This window comes from Nicotiana tomentosiformis, chromosome 6, assembly GCF_000390325.3.
Source record: "Nicotiana tomentosiformis chromosome 6, ASM39032v3, whole genome shotgun sequence".
Taxonomy (NCBI): Eukaryota; Viridiplantae; Streptophyta; class Magnoliopsida; order Solanales; family Solanaceae; genus Nicotiana; species Nicotiana tomentosiformis.
Genome location: NC_090817.1, coordinates 135821397 through 135843980, shown reverse-complemented (window position 1 = coordinate 135843980; position 22584 = coordinate 135821397). Strand labels below are relative to the sequence as shown.

General features: G+C 38.1%; 1 protein-coding gene across 1 annotated transcript; it reads left to right on the top strand.

The window, feature by feature from the left end:
• The first annotated feature begins 15122 nt into the window (after positions 1-15122).
• On the top strand, positions 15123-19500 carry LOC138894821 (uncharacterized). Its single transcript, XM_070179551.1, has 5 exons — positions 15123-15696; positions 16741-16938; positions 17392-17798; positions 18207-18438; positions 18491-19500. The coding sequence occupies exons 1-5, from the start codon at positions 15123-15125 to the stop codon at positions 19498-19500; spliced, it is 2421 nt and encodes an 806-aa protein (XP_070035652.1).
• The last annotated feature ends 3084 nt before the right edge of the window (positions 19501-22584 follow it).

The window sequence follows — 22584 nt, the reverse complement described above, 5'->3', positions numbered from 1 at the left end:
ACCTGTTCTGCGGTCGCATAGTGACCGCATAATAGTTATGCGATCGCATAGTCGACCGCAGATTTCATCCAAACTGAACCTCTTCTGCCTCACTTATGCGGCCATTATGCGGCCCGCAAAGTGATTATGTGGTCGCATAATGGACTGCAGAAACGTGTTTTTTTTCGCCAAAATTTTTTTTTTACCTCCCAGTGCATTGTTCAACCCTAAAAGTCCGAGCCTTGGCTCGCAAGCTCGCCGCGAGAAATTTCTACAACCTTTGTACTAATTGATCTACCTCGATACCACAAAACCTTAATTTTCTTAGCAAAAATTCTCCGAGTCGCTACACATACGTCAACATCTGGTCAACCTTTTTAACTAAATTTCGAAACCTTGGACTAGGTGTTCCAAATCATTCAAAAATCTCACCGGACCCGAACCAATTACCCCCGGCAAGTCACATAACAAATGTAAAGCATAAATTGAGCAGTAAATGGGAAAACGAGGTTATAATACTCAAAACGACCTTCTGGGTCATTACAAACGCGTATTAACTCCCCTGATGAGAGCATCAATTCACATCCTTGAGCCTTCGCATTCCAAACTTGTGCACCATCTTCAAAAGATCGTTGGTAGAGTTTTGATAAACAAATCAACCATAATACCATTGAACCATATTCAAAAGATCGTTGGTAGAGATGTGATAAACAAATCAGCCATATTAACTTGAATGAATATATTGCACCTTGAAATCATCATTCTTGATAGATATATAATGTCTTCATATAATGTCGTGGAATGGCTTTTCAATATCTCCATAGAGGTAAAAATTCTCGTTATCACATTATCATGCTTATAGTTATAGCAAGATACATATGTGCACAAATTGCACTTAGAATGTGGTGCTTCAAAATCAAGAATTGTATATACTTTAAGTGATTTAAATCCTTTAGAGATTGTCATATAAGCTATGTCATATAAGCCATACAAATCGACTTTAGATGCATATCAAGTTTTCATGCCATGCTAGACATATAAGATAGATAAAAGTGATTACACACACCATTGACTTTATACATTCAAGTGTTTGAACAACATGTCCAAAACTACATGTCTTTCATATAAAACCAATTCTATTCGAATTGTGTCTCTTCTATTTGGCTAATATTTTTGTGTCTGTATTCGACAGACTTAAGATCCCCATCTATATTTAGAGTTATCATAGATGTTGTCGACAAATATTTTATATTGGTTCCAATATTGTTTTTCATAAAGACATAAGATAGAGATCTCTTCATTCATATTTTCAGGTACCTGAACCTCTCCTGAGATTTTATGACGTGTTACGTCATGTGATCTTCTAGATCACTTGTCTCCTTATTATGATCATTTGCTCATCTTCTTTATCAAGAATTTTATTTGAAACCGATTTATCTATACACTATAAACATACCATAGACTTTGTCTTTCTAGGACTTATTCTAGTATGAGCATTTACAGTGAGAATATAGTTACTTTCTTTGGGTCCGCAAATGCATCTGGCATGCTTTGCAATATACTACAAATGAATTATCTTTTATGAACTTCAAGTTAATATTATCTTATTCGAGGATCTAAATGTAGAAATGATAATTCATTCCACGTAACGTTTTCTCAACTGTTTATCTTGTCTCCTCCTCATGTTAGAAAAACTAACTTGCTTCCACAACTTTGGAAACCCACCTTTGTGTGTTATGGTGTTAATCAAAATATACACCGCACATCAATAATGATGGAATTATTTGGTTCCTAATCGTGAACCACTTGTGAGGGGAGAATATAATATACTTTCGTGTATAACGTATATCAAACTGATACAGACAACTTTTTTTTCTCATAAGCAATAGTTTAGCTATTAAGTTGAGGCACTCAATTAATTATTTTGTTAAATCAATTGTGTTATAAACCAACTTATCAAGATGAACTGTCTTGAATAGAAAATATGGAAATTATGCACGAAATTAAATTACTGAGCAAGTTACCTCGCAAACAACAGGTTGCAGATTAATAATAATCGCACATGTAACCATCTCATAGATGCATATTATGTGGTATACATGACAAGTGAATGAGCCCATATTCATCTTTGATATCTCCAGCATTCATGGAATTCAATCCCAATTTTAGTTGGTCTATTATTTAATGAGAACAAATAACATAAGAGAATTCGTACAGAATTTTCTAGTTCTTTAATATTTACCCTTGTGAATTTTTTTTTCACACCATACTTAAATTTTTAATTATACCAAGTGGATAAATTATTAATATTGATAAACTCTAGGTTTACACCGTGACGTGTGCAATTATCAATAAACACCAAGTTTATTATGGTATGAGTTTTTATATCAATAAAGTTTACTTTATTATGAAATTGTTTTATTTGTGTAGTACAAAGTAGATAATAAAGCGGGTGACTTTTCACATACATATTACCCCGCTACAAGTTATAGTAATAGAAGATATTAAATCTTTCCTTTATTTATAGTCTCAATATAATCAATCACTTTTGTGAATACTTTAGAAACTCAATAAGTTTCTTTGAGACTTACTACAATACAATACATTATTGATAATCAGTTTTATTTCTCCAAAATAGTAATAATTGGATCTTCTAGAGCTCTTAATTAATTTTGCACTACCTCGTATTCATCACATCCATATGATAAATATATCTTTCAAAGAGAAAGTTATACCATTATGGTCATGGTCAAAATTATTATAGATAAGATATGTTGCTTCCATCACTTTTGCCCTGTAATGATCATATTGCCAATATTTTGGCATAATCATAATAGGTACGTGATCAATGACCATTCATGCCATAATAATGAAATTATTTTCTTATTTCATCTCAATTAAACCTCCTTCTAGAGGTGAGTGTGGTATATTCACTACCACTAACACGCTCATATTCTTTCAAGAATGAATATGTATTCATAAATCACATGTTATCACATTCACATCATGAATGGAGCATAATCATCTATAAGTACTTTACAAAATCTAATGTCAAGTCTATGACAAATATTACTTTCACAGAGTGAAGGATTATTTTGAGAATCCTTATTATTCTCATTACCACAATGATGACGATTATAATTTCGTCTATTGCCATGTCCACATCCATTGATACCTTCACGGTAATAATTTTATCTTCTTTCTGAGTTATTACATATTGCTACCACATTATCTTAAGGGAACGAGAATGAAGCAAATTCAATGGGACAAGTTTCCACTTCTTGTGCTCATAATCATACATGAATTTGATCATGGCAAGATATACAAATTTTACCACTTCGGGTGGTTATAATTTCTCGCAAACTCTATTGAGTTATAATCAAAATTTATTATCTTTACTTGTATTTAAAATAAAATTATAGAATTTCAAGAATTTAAAAGAGAAAAATAAGGTAAAATACTTACATTATATCCAGAATTTACCCGAAGGAGGTTCATGGAACAATTGCCAATCATTATGCTCGATATTATGTACCAGTTGAGCACCATGCACGTATCCCAAAGTCTTTATTCAATTGGTTGGAGTCTCGTGCTGATAACGTGTTATAAAACAATAAAAGAAGAAGAAAAGTATTGCAGAGAAAAGTACAGAGAGAGATTTTTTATTGATTTGGGATGATTTACAATAGAATAGAACATCTCTATTTATAGGAAAGAGTGACTTAGCCACCAAGTAACAAACCCTAAAATCTCTCTAAAATATAGACATTCACCTTAAATATGATTTTATTTATAACAATTAGGATAATTTTCTTTCAAAAAAGATTTATCATATAAAATGAGACTGGGGGACTATTACTTTCCTAATTATCCAAACAACAAAAAAGTTACAAAAACAAGAAGTATATATATAAATTGATAATATTTGAAGTTGTAAATTGTAATCACCTAGGGGTCGTTTGGTACGTAGACTAAATTATCCCGAGATTGTAATCCCTGGACTAAATTATCCCACATGGGAGGTGGGATAAAATAATCCCAAGTTTGATGGGATAAAGTGGGATAAGATGGGATATCCTGGATAAATTTATACCGCCAACCAAATACGGTATAAATTTAATCCTAGATCCTATCCCACCTTATCCCTCGTACCAAACGACCCACTAGGGTTGTGTTGGAATAGATAGGATTATTTGGTGGAAATGACACCAAGTAGCCACTTTTAAGCATGTTATTTATAATATATCCACAGTTTATAATGTATTTAAATATTAGACAATTCTCTCAAACTTCAAGACACCGCCTCCTAAAGTTTAAACCTCAAGGTTCAAACTTCAGGACACCATATTTTAAAATTTGAATATTGTGTCCAGAAATTAAAATTGTATGTCTTGAATTTTAAATTAGCAGTTCACAAATTCATGACACTTAGTCTTGAATTTCAAATTAGCAGCTAAAAAATTTAGAACCCTAAGAATTCTAAATTAGCAGCAAAAAAATCTAGGATACAAAAATTCATGATACTTATAGCCTGTTTGGCCAAGCTGGAAAAATCAACTTATTTTTTAGAAGTGCTTTTCGAAAAAGTACTTTTGGAGAAAAGCAGTTTGTGTTTGGCTAATCAATTTGAAAAGCACTTTTGAACAATAATTTGTGTTTGGTCATGCTTTTCGAAAAGTACTTTTAAGTGTCAAATTACAAATAAGGACATGAAGAGATTCGCTTAATAGTTAATATTATATAAGTAGATAAATAATTAAAAATATTTATTATTAAAGATAAGAATTGAGTTTTTATTTTATTTAAGTAAAATATAAAAATAAAATTGAAAAGTACTTTATTCTTTCAAGATAATTTAAATATATCAAAAAATCATTCAATATATATGAAAGTTCATCCCAAAAGTCATTTATATTCCTTAATAGTTTAAACTAAGTAAGGTTATTTTGGTATATATAATATTTTGCAAAGGGTATTTTTGGTAGGAAGAAAAGTCAAAACTGCTTCTGCTTCTGCTTCTGGGGAGAAGCTACTTTTTTCTGCTTCTTCAAAACTATTTCTGCTTCTAGCCAAAAGCACTTTTGTTTTTCAAAAAAAGCTTGGCCAAACACCTCAAATTGAGGGAAAAAACACTTTTTGAAAAACAAATACTTTTGGCTTGGGGAGAAGCTTGGCCAAACAGGTTATTAGTCCTTAAGTTTGGGCGAATTGACTAATCTCTAAATACATTGTAAATTATAGATATATTTTAATACCAGAGTTAAAAGTGGCTACTAGTGCACTTCACCCGATTATTTCATTCTTAACTAGAGATTTTGAGTTCAAATTCTGAAAATAAAAAACATATTAGTGCGGAATATTTTTTTGTTGTATGAGTCTTATACAATGCTGTGTATGGTCAAAATCGATTGAGTCAGTCGTACGGACTGGTCGGGACGATAATGCTTCGATCAAAGGGTATTTGCATGACAAGCTCGATCAAGGTCCGAAGTAAGGGCGTCGAGCTTCTAGCTCTAAGACAGATCAATGACAAGCTCGGTATCGTTATCGAGCTCATATCCAAATCGAACTACGAGGCAAAGCGAAGATTATCAGAGATGCATAGACCGACCAACACTCACCCCGAATATCAAGAGCCCAAGTCAGAATCGAGATCGAACCAAGACCGAGGGCTCAATGCAATACCGAACTCGGGCCAGTATTGAGCTCGCAGACAGGAGCCGTTGCAACCCCATTATGGGAGACAATCTTGGCGAAAATCAAAGAAAAGACAATTCATCATGGGTCCTCCACTATATATTATTATTGTATATAAAGTAAGATCCCTCAATATAAGAGGGGGAGGTTGGCACATTGAAAGGCAGCTGGTTCTTGAATATTTTTCTCTTCCCTGTCTTATATTTCATTCCATTTGCCAAGAATAGAGATTTTTGCATTTCACTCTACAATTTGTATCAAGATTTATCACGTGTCCTTAGAACCATGTACAAATTTAACTCTATCCGATTTTTCGGGTAAACAGTTTGGCGCCCACCGTGGGGCTAAGGATAACAGTGATTGTTTGATATAAATCTACAGTACACACTAGCTTACAACTTCAAATCAGCAATGGCTTTACCTATCGACCACGAAGCCGGCCTTCAGGATGAAACCAACAACTTGATACCCAGGGCGGGAAGGCCACTTAACGATGTCACTGAAGCTCGAGTCAAAGTACCTGAAATCCGAGTCGGAGTACCGCTAGATGTCAATTCACAAGTGGCTCTTGAGGCAAACCAACGTTCCGAACCGGAAAAAAAATATTCAGGGCGGTACTCGATCCATAGCTCGAGACACCCATAACGTATAGGAGATCGGAGCCAGCTTACGGATGATCTTCGAGATGTTTCAAGCCCAGCAAATAGCGATAGCCTAGTTGCAGAGCCAAACTCAGGTACAAAGCAGGCCGGAGCCCGATCCGCTTCGAGAAATCACCCATAGAATGGAGCCATCAATAGTGAAGTCAAACGAGCAAGAATAGGGGACTACTTCCGAAATTACTAAATTGCTCGAGGAACTCACAAAACGAGTCGAAGCCAACGATAAAAAAACATATAATTCCAGGGTCGATCAGATCCCGGGATCTCCACCAATTATAAAAGGGCTGGATTCGAAAAAGTTCATTCAAAAGCCTTTTCCCTCGAGTGCAGCCCCAAAACCAATCCCCAAAAAATTTCGTATACCCGAAATACCCAAATATAACAGAACAACCGACCCCAACGAGCACATCACTTCTTACACGTGTGCCATCAAGGGCAATGATTTGGAAGATGATGAGATCGAATCTGTATTATTGAAAAAATTCGGTGAAACCCTGTCAAAGGGGGCAATGGTATAGTATCAGATTTTACCATCTAACTCTATTGATTCTTTTGCTATGCTTGCAGATTGCTTCGTAAAGGCACATGCCGGAGCCATAAATGTCGAAACTAGAAAGTTGGACTTGTTCAAGGTAATACAAAAGGATAACGAGATGCTAAGGGAGTTTGTATCTCGTTTTCAAATAAAACGAATGGACCTGCCACCAGTCACAGACGATTGGGTTGTTCAAGCTTTCACTCAAGGTCTAAACGAGCGGAGCTCGATGGCTTCACGGCGGTTGAAGCAAAATATGATTGAGTACCCAGCTATTACTTGGACCGATGTGCACAATCGATATCAATCCAAAATAAGAATCGAAGATGGCCAGTCGATTTCTAGGTCCGTCATCAAAAGAACTACCAAGCAAAGGTCGACCAGAGATCGATACCGGCCATATAGCGGAAATCCTCCAAACCCGGTCTGATAAAATGGCAATCAACTACCAAGCAATTGGAACATGTAACGCCTAAAACAATACTACTGCTGAGTATCCGATGCCTCTTTAAAATCAACCTCGTATACTGGGGGGCTTTATCATTGAACGTATCTGTGATGATTATCAAGTTCGGTGCAAAGGAAGTTACTTCGTTATTTCATGACAAACAGTGTCTTGACAGGAAATGTTGTAATAGTCAAATGGTCAAAACGAACCATGCTTATGTAGTTGGCCCGAGCCCTGACGCAAAACATGAACATATGTATAATGACTTGCAAAGAAAGCCCTCTTCTTCACCGATATTCTATGTTCAAGATTTATTATGAAAATAGGATCGAGTTCGAGCAAGCACTCACTCAATCACTAAGCCTACAGGCTACTTTTATTTCGAGTTCGAGCAACCATTCACTCGACCATTATGCCTACGGGCTACATTGCATCGAGTTCGAATCATTCACTCGACTACTAAGCCTACGTGCTACTTTTATTTCGAGTTCGAGCAAGCACTCACTCGACCATTGCGCCTACGGGCTACATTATATCGAGTTCAAATCATTCACTCGACTACTAAGCCTACGGGCTACTTTTATTTCGAGTTTGAGCAAGCACTCACTCGACCATTATGCCTACAGGCTACATTACATCGAGTTCGAATCATTCACTCGACTACTAAGCCTACGAGCTACTTTTATTTCGAGTTCGAGCAAGCACTCACTCGACCATAATGCCTACGGGCTACATTACATCGAGTTCGAATCATTCGCTCGACTACTAAGCCTATGGGCTACTTTTATTTCGAGTTCGACAAGCACTCACTCGACCATTGCGCCTACGGGCTACATTACATCGAGTTCGAATCATTCGCTCGACTACTAAGCCTATGGGATACTTTTATTTTGAGTTCGAGCAAGCACTCACTCGACCATAATGCCTACGGGCTACATTACATCGAGTTCGAATCATTTGCTCGACTACTAAGCCTATGGGCTACTTTTATTTCGAGTTCGAGAAAGCACTCACTCGACCATTATGCCTACGGGCTACATTACATCGAGTTCGAATCATTCACTTGACTACTAAGCCTACGGGCTACTTTTATTTCGAGTTCGAGCAAGCACTCACTCGACCATAATGCCTACGGGCTACATTGCATCGAGTTCGAATCATTCACTTGACTACTAAGCCTACGGGATACTTTTATTTCGAGTTCGAGCAAGCACTCACTCGACCATTGCACCTACGGGCTACATTATTTCGAGTAAAATTACTTGTTTCTTTGAATTCAAATGAACGCTTGACTATTTAAGGCTGAAGGATGTTCGAACCCGATAAAGCAAAAGGGACTACCCACAAGGCTCGAAGGCAACAGAGATTAAAATTCAAACTAACTATTTAGCTTAAAAGGCTATTTTGCTTCAAAAGGAAGAAAGATATAATTTACAAATTTTTATACAGAGACGGCTACTCTGCCAAAGGGAAGTTCTCTATACAAAAACCGAAAGCGGTATCAAAAGAACGCAACAAACGACCTAAGGCCCTAAATGACTCAATCTTCATCGGAGGCCGTATTCTCGGCATCGTCATCATCTTCAGACTCCCCCGAGTCATCGGAGTCCTCCTCAGGAAAGGCCAACCTTCGAGTTTTGTTCTCCTCCGACCTGGCAACTTCAATCTCGGCCCCAATATCGAAGCCCTGAGCTCTGACCTCCTCGAGAGTTGCTCTCCGAGCTTGCCATTTTGCATGTTCGACCATGCTCTCAGCTTTGGCTTGGTTAACCTCGACATCAATCCTGAATTGAGCCACTTTGGCATCAACTCTCTTATTGGCCTCGGTCACTTTAGAACTGGCCACTTTAAGTTCTTTAGCCAAATCTGCTTTATCTGAAGTGGCCAAATCCAACCGATGCTGAAGCTCTTTCATCTTTTCGATCAGCCCCAAAGCATTTCTTTCGCAGATCGAAGTTGGGCATCAGACAACTCCAACCGAGCTTGAACGGCTTCCTTTTTCGAGACAATGATATCCATACACTTTTTAAATTCTTATGCCTTAGCCAGTAGCGCATCTACCTGTGAGTTAAGCCATCTAATCTGCTCGATCCTCTGCCGAACCTGCAGAATCGGATCGTTAGTGGTTATCTCTTTTTCATCTTCACTATCATAGAACATTCGGAATAACTGCTCAGCCATCTCCTCATGCTCTTCCCGAGCCGCTGTCAAATCTGCTCGAAGTTTTTCACTAAGGAGCTTGTACGAGTCACTCTTCTCAGTGAGGCTTCGAACCTGGGCATCATGCTCCTCCCGGATTCGAAGAAAGGCCTCGTGATGCAACACCGAAGCCTGCAAACAAAAGGAGAAACATTAGAATTACCTACAATTTTATGTGTAAAAGAAATGGCAAAAACGCCATCAGAGTTACCCGATTCAAAGCATGTTGGGCCTCGTTGAAGAGACAGGCAGGCCCCACCGCATTCATCACTGATTGATCTTCTTCGGTCACCAAGGACCGAAGGTAACTAGCAATCCTCACAGGGGAAGAAAAAATTCGGGTATCCGCAGGTACAGAGAACACTATCTTCCGCCTTCGGTCGGGATCGATACTCGGGGCCGGAAATTGGCCCACCAGTTTATGAATCGATGAAGGCTCGGTAGAACCCGACCACGATGCTTTTTTAGGTACCGGCATTCCACCAAAACCGGTAACCTCCTCCGAGGTACCTGACTCAAGCCCCTCCAGAAAACCATGGATATTAGCCGACTCGTGAATACCCTCATAGGACCGATCCTCCAACATGACGGCCTCTCGAATCATGGCATCCAAAATCTGAGGGGATCCGCCAATATCAACTATCCCGAACTCATCCTTTGAAATATCTTCTACTGTTCGAGAAGATCCACCCTCGGTATCCCTTTCAATCATCTTAGCTCGAGAAGGAATAATCTCGGTTTCTTCTTGTTCTGGGATTATGGCCAAGGTTCCCTGATTCGCTTCCACCAAATTGGAAGTTTATTGAATCACAACATTAGCCCGTATGCAGGCTAAATTCTCCTTTCCTTCTTCGGGCTCGCCCCTTAAATGTCGAGCCACTTTCGAAGACATAACACTAGAGCCCCCTTCGGCTTTCGAGGTCTCTTAGCTGGTTTCTTCTTTTCCAAGCCCGGAGAGCCCGATACGTCTTTTCTCTTCCTTTCTTTTACCTGCTTCAGGGCATGAACTTCTTCGCCACTAGATGAGGGCCTCATGACTACATCTTTCCCGAGTCCTAAAAAATGGAAGAGAGAGATTTACCATACAAACGGATGAAGAGACAAATTGACAAAAGGATTTACCATGACTGCGGGCCTCCCATCGACTCTTTGATAATTTGACCCAAGCACACTCAGAGTACGGTCTCTGCAACACCAGATTTTCGACCCATTATCTAAGATCCAAGATCGGTTCCAGCATTTGAGCTACGACTGTGATAAGGAAAGAAAAATGGATCAACAAAATAAAAGGCAATCACAAAATCAAAACGGGCAAAGAGAAACATTTACTCACGGCTCATATTCCATCTCTTGGGAAATGGCAAGTCATCGGTAGGGATCAAGTCCGAGGTTTTGATTCGAACAAAACGGCCCATCCAACCCCGATCCCGGGTCTCGTCTATGCTCGAGAATGGCGCTTTGGTTGCTCGGTGAGCAAGCTTGATCAACCCTCCTAGATAAAGTCCGGGACTGTAAAGGCGCATAAGATGATCGAGGGTGAAGATACGCCCCTCGACCTTGCTCGAGAAAAATCGAAGAAGAATCACTATTCTCCAAAAGGAAGGGTGGATTTGGCTGAGGGTCACATCGTACCTTTTATAAAAGGCAACAATGATAGGGTCTAGAGGTCCCAACGTGAAAGCATAAGTGTAAACACTTAAGAATCCTTCAACGTGGGTAGTAACCGATCCGTCAGGCGATGAGATTACTACGAGTTTATTATCCCAGTTGCATTCTTGTATGACTTTATCGAGAACTTTTTCGGTAATTGAACATTGGTACCTCGACATCGGCTCACACCGACCCGGTATCGGAGAAGGCCTTTCAATTTTAAAACCGCCTACAGTCGAACACCCTACCAGAACGAATTCCTCAGGGCGGGGCTCTTCCACATCCTTGCCACCAACAGGTCGAGATGAAGAAGCAGCCTCTTTTTGCGGAACAGTTTTAGACGTTTTTTCCATTTAAAATTCCGTGAACAAAGAACGGAGGTATTTGGTGTTTTAAAAAAGAGTTTGCAGTAAAACTCGCAGATTTACAGGCAGAAAACTCAGAAAATTTGGAAGATTGAAGACGTAAAAGTGATGAATGGTGGAAGAAAAGGCTATTTATAGATTGAAGCAATGACGGTTCAGTATCAGAGGTGGCCGACCACCATCTGACACACATTAAATGCCTTGGTAAAATCGAACCGATGGGACAACTATCACATACGTCGTGGTCGGGATCGACGTAAACGTCAGTATATATCTGATCGAGCTGTTGGGAAATCATATCGTTTCTCGCCACATCCTTTTCCGAGAAACCAGGGGACTATCTGTGTACGGTCAAAACCGATTGAGTCAGTCGTACGGACTGGTCGAGACGATAATGCTTCGATCAAAGGGTATTTGCATGACAAGCTCGGTCGAGGTCCGAAGTAAGGGCGTCGAGCTTCGAGCTCTAAGACAGATCAATGACAAGGTCGGTATCGTTATCGAACTCATATCCAAATTGAACTACGAGGCAAAGCGGAGATTATCGAAGATGGATAGACCGACCAACACTCACCCCGAATATCAAGACCCCAAGTCAGAATCGAGCTCTAACCAAGGCCGAGGGCTCGATGCAATATCGAGCTCGGGCCAGTATCGAGCTCGCAGACAAGAGCCGTTGCAACCGCATTATGGGAGAGAATCTTGGCGGAAATCGAGAAAAAGATAATTCATCGTGGGTCCTCCACTATATATTATTATTATACATAAAGTAGGATCCCCCAATATAAGAGGGGGAGGTTGGCACATTGAAAGGCAGCTGGTTTTTGAACATTTTCCTCTTTCCTGTCTTATATTTCATTCCATTTGCCAAGAATAGAGATTTTTGTATTTCACTCTACAATTTATATCAAGATTTATCACGTGTCATTAGAACCATGTACAAATTTAACTATATTCGATTTTTCGGGTAAACAAATACTAATTCGAATTAGTCAAAGTTTCAATGTTAATGTCATACATAAAGAAAAAAAAAAGGAATTAGTAACATAATAGTTACGAACTTACAATTACAACCATCAAATCATAAATGGAAGTCAAATTCCCGGTCATTCAATCACGTGCTCCACGATAGCACGATATTTCCGGCACGTGATTGTTCATCACATATCTGTCTCTTACAATACGTCACTCTTAACTACATTTAACTTGTTGACGTGTCACCATTCTATTCGACCTTCAATATAAAGGATTCCCTTCGCACGTTGGCTCTTACAACAGTAAGTTGAAAATGCCAAGGAGTTTACTTTTGTTTTCTTTTTTTAATACCTCATTTGAAGTAGCAAGATTCGTGATTTAATGTACAATTAAAAAAATCTTATTTATAAATGAGAAACTTTATCCTACTCCATCTCTTCGTAGTGGTTTGCAAAAGTCAAACTTATTGAGTATAAAATAATATTTACAGATGTAAGATTGTTTATTGTATTTGCATTTCTAGGGAGTTCTATTGCAGAATATATTAGTCAAGCTAAACCGTGTCAAAACTTGGATCACTTAATTAAGTAGTAATCATCTACTTTGATAATTAATCTCTTGCTTAAAAAGTATCTACGAGGAGTTGTTTACTACAAGAAGCATGTTACGCACTTATAATACCAACTCTCTTTATATTACATATTAATAAACCGAGTCGGATAAATAATAATTGCTTTGTTTGAACAATTCACTAGATAGACTTATTTAATAATCATACCCCACCAATTCCCAATTTAAATATTGACGCGCTTTAAAAGTGACAGAATATTTATATTTTAAAAGGTCATCCACGAATTAATAATTGCAAAATGAACATGCAAATGGAATAAATTAATTCCACATTGCAAGTTAGAGAACAAATATTTTTAATTTTTTAAAGTAGAAATGAGCACCTGTCGTGTCCAAAATGGTATATTCCGGGAAGGACAATTTCCAAAAGAAGCAACAACAACCAATACTTTAAAATAATGAATTCACATTACTAGAGTACCACTAACTACCAATTATGTATTTGATATTAAGTGCATCTCATAAGACGCCAGCCATGACTCTTTTAAACTCAGCCATGTTCAAAGATGTGCAAGGACTTTGCACTTTAATATTTGTGTTTTAATTCATAAAATGACTTTACATTTAAAATCTTACATGATTCCCATTTTTTAATTAAACTGTTGTGGTTGGGCGGAAGAGGAACCTTTGGGCAAATGTAAAGTTGTCTTCGTGTGAATAAGTCACTGGTTTAAACCGTGGAATCAGTCATTAATGTTTGCATCAATCACATGCAAATTCAGGATTTAAACTATATGATTTCAACCTTTAAAATTGTTATCATTGAATTTGTTATATTTTTAAAGTTATAGACTCAAATCTACTATTTATTGCAATTTAAGTAGATTTTGCATATAAATTTATGCTCTGCGTCGAAAGTTACGTTATGGGTTCAGTTAAGCCTGTCACATATATACTACATACGCCCCTGGCATCAACGTAGGCTACCTACATCACACCCATTGAAATACGGTCCTTCGTCGGACCTTGTATGAACGCAGAATGCTTTGTGCATTCGGCTGCCTTTATTTTTGTGTGGTTGGGTGAGGATGACGCATGACCCCCCCATACACACACACACACTCTATATATATATATATATATATATATATATATATATATATATATATATATATATAGGCTGTTATCTTCATTTCGAAATTTAAATTGTTTAATCCATGATATTTACAAAAACTTAACCAAAAAATGTTCAAGATATTTGCAAAGATGGCACGTCAATTCTCAGCTGATGCTTTCTAAAATATAATTTTTGGCAAAATTTGTTAAGGTGCTCAAGTTGTATCTAACCTTTTCAATCTTCTTCTTTGATAAGGTTAGCAACTTAGCATCACTCGACAAACAAATTATATTTAGAAATTGGCATCAAGAAAAAAATATTTGAATTAAATTTCTAAACTTTTCTTATGAAATGTTATAATAATATAACAAGAATTCCTTATTGATAAGGATAATCCAAATCCTAACATATCATTCTCATCAACGTGATCCATTTACTTTAAGTTACATTAGCTAGAGTCCTAGTTATAATCACACTCAAACTCTTGTGAATATCTCTGTTGTACTTATCTAATTTAGATTGAAACCTTCTGAATTAACTATATAAATTGTACATATGAGGCAATAAAAATAATCCTTTTCCTACAGATACTGAGATTCATTATGGTTTTAGATCATTGAAAAACTCTAACGAGTAGCTTGATCCTGCGAACCTCATCCCCCCCCCCCCCCCCCCAATTCACTTCACTTTGCCTTTTCTCAAAATCAAATCAGAATCAAAACCAGTTGCGAATCAGCCAACAATAACGTCTCCTTCAAACTCCAAAGTCATTGTTGTCATTGCTACTGGTGGCAGCAACCCTCCACAACAAACTCAGCTAATCACCATCAATCCTGCCTCGCAATTGCCTCTCAAGCTCACTGGCAGTCACAATTTTTTGACATGGAAGGCTCAACTTTCTACCCTTCTCATCAGATATGATCTGATGGGATATATTGATGGTGCAGAGAAGTGTCCGCCACAGTTCCTTACTACAACAGATGGTTCAGTTACACCCAACCCAGCGTACAAAATTTGGACGAGGCATAATAGCCTTCTTCGAAATGCAATCATGGCTTTTGTGGACTGTACAATAGTACCATTTATTGCCAATACCACCACATCAGCAATTGTGTGGCAGAGCCTTCACACTACATACGCAAACAAATCCCAAGCTCAAATTTTTGGCCTGTGGGAACAACTATCCACACTTCGAAGAAATTCCAGATCAATTGCTGACTTTATTGGTGAAATCAAATCTCTAGCAGATAACTTGGCAGCGACAGGATCCCCTCTTACCAGTGAGGAGTTGACCATCAAAGTTTTTAGTGGTCTAGGTCCAGAATATAAGAAAATCTCAGCAGCCATCCGAGCCCGAGACATATTTATCAGCTTTGAAGAACTATATGACAAACTACTTGGTCATGAAGTGTTCTCTAAACATGAAAATGCTAAAAAGGAACAACTCACTATCACTGCTCAACTTAACCAGAGAAGCTCCTCGAATAATCGACCTCGTGGTAACAACTTCAATAGCAACCGCAGGCCATCCTCACGAATGGACAGTTGGTCAACCAACACAGACAACAAAATGGATATCCACCAAGGCAATCCAATAATCAATGGGTGCAATGTTAACTCTGTGATAAATTTGGCCATAACGCTAAAGTTTGTCGCTCAAAGTCTCACTCAGCTGCCGAAATGCAAGCCAATTTTGCTGCTCGTAATAACTTACCAAATAATAGTTGGCTGATCGACTCGGGTGCTTCTCACCACTAAAAAATGATCCACAAAGTCTTACGTATACATCTGACTTCACGGGGACGGATGAAGTTATCATTGGTGACGATAATGGTATCCCTATTTCACATATAGGACATACTACTCTCTCAAAATCTAACTCCACTAATCTATTTGTGCTAAATAATGTCTTGTGTGCACCTTACATACGAAAAAATCTGATTTCAGTAGCCAAATTTTGTCAACTAAATAATACCTCTATTGAATTATTTCCATATTCTTTTCTTGTGAGGATCTGAAACGGGGGCATCACTTCTTCAAGGCCAGAATAATGGGGATCTATATGAATGGCCATCACCACCTTCCACTCAACCAGTCTTCCACCACTACATCTGTGGCATGCTCGCTTTGGTCATACTCAACCTCGCATCACAAAATTAATTGTCTTGTCATTGAATCTTCTAGTCTTTATGTACAAGTCCTTTACCTTTTGTGATTCTTTCTTATGTAATAAGAGTCATCGGCTTGCATTTGGAATACTACAACAACAACAATAACCCAGTATAATTCCACTAGTGGGGTCTGGGAAGGGTAGTGTGTACGCAGACCTTACCCCTACCATGAGGTAAAGAGGCTGTTTCCAATAGACCCTCGCCATCCTTCCCTCCAAGAACTCTCCACCTTACTCTTGGGGTGACTCGAACTCACAACCTTTTGGTTGAAAGCGGAGGTTGCTTACCATCAGAGCAACCCTTCTTGTCAACGGCTTGCATTTGGAATAAATACTTTAAAAAGTGTTCGACCTTTTAATATTCTTTATTTAGATGTATGGGGAACTTCTCCTATTTTGTCCTTTGATAAGGCTCGTTATTATGTTGTGTTTGTCGATCACTTCACAAAGTACTCTTGGCTTTTCACACTTAAAATAAAATCTGATATTACTGTCATCTTTGATAACTTTAAAAATCAGGTTGAGCGGTACTTTAATACTTCAAGTCGTTCTGTCTACAGTATTGGTGGCGGTGAATATATCGGTCTACGTTCCTTACTCAATAGACTGGGTATTCAATATTTTACAAGCCCACCTTGTACTCCCCAACATGCAGGCACAGTCGAACGAAAGCATCGCCATATCATAGCGACGACACTTACATTACTACACCACGCTTCTATTCCACTTCATTTTTGGTCCTTGGCATGTCAGGAAACCATATACTTGATCAATCGAATACCCTCACCCACTCTCAAAAATTAATCTCCCTGTGAAGCGCTATTTCACATTGCTCTAAACTACTTAAAACTACGTGTCTTCGGCTGTTTGTGCTATCCATGGCTCAAGTCATACACAAACCACAAATTAGAAAACAAATCAGATCCATGTTTCTTTATGTGGTATGCAAAAATGTCCAGTAGTTACATCTGTTACAATCCTAAAAATCAGAAATTTTACTCTTTTCGGCATGTCATTTTTGTAGATTATGTGTTCCCTTTTACGAACTACCAGAACACTCTTCCTCGTGTCAATTCCGCTAAACTGGAGTCTTGGCTAATCCATACCACTGAATCTTCTCCAACCACACGAGAAGTAACAACTCCTTCCACAAGTTTCTTCCCTGATGACATACCAACAGTTCCTGCAAATAGAGTTCCCTATAACTCTGCCTTGGCCAGCTTCGAGCTCGTCGTCTCACCATCACAGGTAACTTCTTCACCATTATCTGCTCCACTTCCTATTCATCTTATTCCTACTTCTACAGTCAACGTTACTGGAACTGAAGCTTCTCGACCTGAATACTCAACCCAATCACAAACCTTTCCTCTTCTAGTACCCGCATCTCAGACTTTGCTGTCTAACCAGCCTGCTTCATCACTCAATCGACCAGTGACATGATCAATGAACAATATTTTCAAACAAAAAGAGATGTTTGATTATTTGGAAACAACATACTAATCCCATCTTCCGTTAGCACCCAGTACATATCGTCAAGCTAGTTGACATCCTCAATGGCGTTCTGCAATGCTAGCAGAATTTGATGCTCTGCAACGCAATCAAACATGGTCCTTGGTACCACCTTATTCTCATCATAATGCCATAGGATGCAAATGCATATTCAAAATAAAACACAATCCTGATGGCACAGTAGAATGCTATAAATCTCGACTTGTCGCCAAAGGATATACATAACGATTAGGCCTTGACTTCAACTCCATATTCAGCCCCGTAGCTAAGCACACAACAATCCGTGTCATTATCTCTGTTGCTGTCACCTTAGGTTGGCCTATCCATCAGTTGGATGTCAATAATGCCTTTCTACAAGGCTCTTTGCATGACACTACTTTTATGAAACAACCCCAAGGCTTTGTGGTTCATCGCTTTCTAGATCATGTATGCCTCTTGAAGAAAGCTATATATGGTCTACATCAAGCTCCCCGTGCTTGGTACATGGAGCTTCGTTCTTACTTGTTGTCAAGTGGTTTTAATAATGCTCACTCAGATACTTCACTGTTCACCTATCATTGTGGTAATTCTCATATCTTTTTTCTAGTGTATTGTAGACGATATTATTATCACAGGTAACTCACAGTATAATGTCCAGTCTATCATATCGAAGTTGGCATCTCTATTCTCTCTTAAAGATCTTGGCAGCCTCCACTATTTCCTTGGAGTAGAGGTTACTCCCTACAATGGTGGTTTAATTCTTACACAACACAAGTATATTTTTGATATACTGGAACGCCACAACATGTTAGATGCTAAAGGGGTGTCCACTCCACTGTCTTCCTCATCAGCTTTGTCTCTCAATGATGGCTCCGCTCCAACAGATGCCAAAGAATATCGAAGAGCTATTGGTACCTTACAGTACTTGTCACTCACTGGTTCAGATATCTGCTTTGCAACTAACAAATTAGCTCAATTCATGCATTCTCCAACAGTTACACATTGGCAAGCTGTCAAAAGGCTTCTTAAATACCTCAAGCACATTATTACCTATGGCTTACACTTCAACAAGTCTTCGTCTCTATCGCTAACATCATTCTCAGATGCTGACTGGACTGGCAGCCATGACGATCGCATGTCCACAATAGCCTACTTAATTTTTCTTGGCTCTAATCCGATTAGTTCGTCTTCCAAAAAGCAACGCACAGTTGCTAGATTATCCACTAAATCAGAATATAAAGCAGTGGCAATAACAATTGCAGAAATAAATTGGCTATCTAATCTTCTTCATGAACTTTCTTTGATCCAGCTCAAGTTACCAGTTGTATATTGCGACAATATTGGTGCCACTTATCTTTGTAAAAATCTTGTTTTCCACAGTAGGATGAAGCATGTGGCTATTGATTTTTATTTTGTGCGCGGTCAAGTTTCCAAGGGAGAAATCGTGGTGAAACACATCCCAACAGGTGAACAGGTAGCTGATCCACTGATAAAGGCTCTTCCTAAGCGGCAATTCTTCCAACAAGTCAACAAGATTGGTCTTCTTTCCATCGAGCCCATCTTGCGGGGCATGATAAGGGTAATCCAAATCCTAATAGATCATTCTCATCAACATGATCCATATACTTTAAGTTACATTAGCTAGAGTTCTAGTTATAGTCACACTCAAACTCTTGTGAATATCTCTGTTGTACTTATCTATTTAGATTGAAACCTTGTGAATGTATTATATAAATTCTACATAGTTGAGGCAATAAAAACAATTCTTTTCCTACAGATACAGATACTGATATTCATTACTTATGACATTTTTTCTATTAATTATTTTATATTCTTTTCCGTTCGTCTATCATTCCTATATATATATCATGCATGTCGTTCTTCTTTTTTCTTCTTTTGGATGGTGCTTTTGTCACTTCAATCTGTATCTTTTGTAAAATAAGAACGACATTTTGAGTAATAGTAGCTAATCCAAAGCTATTTTCTGATTATGTCTTCCTTATTTCTTTTTCTTCTTCTTTATTTTTATAAATATTAGAATATTAGGTTGAAGGTGTATTTCAAGTGTTGTGTTTTAAATTAGCAAAATCTCACTCACAATTTATCAAACTTCACAAATTTAGAAAAAATTTAAGTTTAAATGCGACTTCAACTCAAATGTTTTCCAAGTACTTAATCCATTTGTATGCAAAATAATGAATTCAGTATTTCAATGTTTGCAAATACTGTCATGGCCAGAGGCGGATTCAGAATTTGAAATTTATAGGTTCCTACCGCAATTTTAAATTAATATACAATAATAACTAGGTTCACAATTAGATATTTATAAGTATTTAGTGAATTGTTTAATAAAAATACAGCGTCTATGCAAAAGTTATTGGGTTCTCGAAACCCAGTAACAACACTCTAGATCCGCCACTGGTCATGACTAAATGGATACGGTTGATTTTCACGATAGGATCATTCCGCACCAGGAGAAGGTCCTTCTTCTTCGTCATAATTTCCGACAAGGAAATGCAGTAGCTGATGCACTAGCTAAGGATGCCAAAAACCAAGAAAACAAGCAATATAAATCCGGAAGAACAAAGCTTTTTGCTGAACCGCCAATTTTTGTGATGCAACAATGCACCTTTTCAAAACAACTACCTACTATAGTTTGTAATATGCTTAGAATTCTAGGCAATCAAAATATTGTATGTGACACTCCAGTTAACACTGAGTGCCTGTCTATAGGGGTACCTAACCCTAATGTCACCACAAGTGACACTACGGCTTGTAATATGTTAGTGCTCAAATCTTGTTAGTGCTCAAATAAAAAAAACTGTGCAAGAATAGCCTTGGGGTATAACTTTGTTACACAAGTCTTGCCGAACTAGAAAAACTTTTCTCAAGTTATGCCATGTATGGTATAACCTTCGGTACAAATTGTTCACAAGTTATGCAGTATTAAGTAAATCTTTCCTTGCTGAAAGTTATGATAGATGCGAATTACTTTGGCTCATCAAATTGTTCACAACTTCTTGCTTGCGCACGTTATATTGAATTGGAAACTTGCCTGTGAGGACAATATGCTACAACAAAAATAGAGATAGAGAGCTAGGAGAACATGGATTGCGGAGTGAGAACGAGAACCAACGAGATAGGCAACAAATTTTCACTTAAATTTGTTTTGAGCTGTCACATTAGGAGGAGGAAGAAGAAGAAGAAGAGGAGGGAGAAGAAGATCTTTATTCTATCACTGGGTTTATATTTGTAACTCTCCTTAAAGCTTTCTCCTTAACTTTCAGCCCATATATACTGGCAGGGCATCGTTGGCTGCCCAAATGTTAACAATACGATGTGAGCCCACTAGCAAATTTGTAGGGCAAGTAACTGTTATTCCCGCCAATATTACTGTATTTGTAAATAATAATTCTGCAAAATATAAGTTAACGTTATGAAACAATAATAAATTCGAGCCCACTGAATTCACAGTGTTTCCTTAAGGAATTTAATCCCCTCCTAGTACCCAAGGTAATGGATTATTTCCTCCCAGGATAGAACGAATAACACACTGGTGTAGCGGTACTTCAAACCCCAGTGTTTCAGCGAACACAAAGTTCGGTAGCAAATCACACTTACAGTTGCTTTGTTTGAAGTTAAAAACAATGCAGAACGAAGGAGTATAAACTCAGAAAATCGTATGAAAATGCTGAGAGGAAGGAGTGCAATGTATAGCCAATTTATTGAGCGAATTGTATGTTGTGTGTTGAGTGTCTTTCTTCAACATCTGCTGCACATATATATAGCAGCAAAATGTTGAAGAAGACCAAACGTCCACCCTCCATGGTAAAGCAAGTATTACATGTTTGTGGAGCAAGCACTTCATGGTGGGAAGAGCATTAGGCGGCTGCCAAATGGTCAATACACGGATTGAAAAATATCCGTTACAAATGCGGATAATCTTACGTTAATATTTACTATTAACAAATAAATTTGGTCCAAAAAATTAATCAATCAATCGATCATTTGACCAAATCCAAATCCAAATCCAAATCCGAAGCCGAAGCCGAAGCCGTAGCCGTAGCCGTAGCCGTAGCCGTAGCCGAAGCCGAGCCGAGCGAGCGACGACGACGACGGCGCGAGGCTTGCTTTCTTCTTAACTCTTTAAGAGCTACAAGAAGAGTAATTATATATATACCCACCAAAAATGTCTTCCTCTTTCAATATGGGACAATGTCTCATTGTCAAGAGAGAAAAACTTAAAATTTTACTCAAAAATTTTATTTTTCCTCCATTTCCCATTCACCCTCATTTTAAGAATATTTCATCTTAAAAACAAAAACCTCAACAATCCCCCACATGAATGGGGAATGGCTATATCACGGAAGTATGCATGAAAAAACTGTGTGATTTACAAGCAAGGATTAATCGCATCTGGATAAGTAGGTTTCCCTTTGAACTTTCCGTAGTAAACTTATGTCGGATATACTCGGTCAATCGGTAGATTTGATATCTTTGAACCGTCGATCTTTGGTGTATACCTAGACAACCATAAGTCACACAATCAACCCTTAACCGTCTTTGGTTCTCATTGTTGTGTTCGTTTCAGCCATGAACACCGCCTGGTTTCATAAGTGCGTAGAGAACTGGCCTTACAAAGTTCTCCTTGAAGCGGCTAACACTTCACACTTACATAGGTGATTCCTAAACGTGTCATCCTGTAGATACACTATTTGATATACCCCGT

What these genes read in the sequence shown, in the direction of transcription:
- LOC138894821 (XM_070179551.1), top strand. Translation starts at nt 15,123, where the DNA reads ATGGGATATATTGATGGTGCAGAGAAGTGTCCGCCACAGTTCCTTACT. An exon ending in CTCGAATAATCGACCTCGTG is followed by an intron (nt 15,697 to 16,740) that starts GTAACAACTTCA and finishes TTCTTTATTTAG; the next exon opens with ATGTATGGGGAACTTCTCCT. An exon ending in CTTCATCACTCAATCGACCA is followed by an intron (nt 17,799 to 18,206) that starts GTGACATGATCA and finishes CCTATCCATCAG; the next exon opens with TTGGATGTCAATAATGCCTT.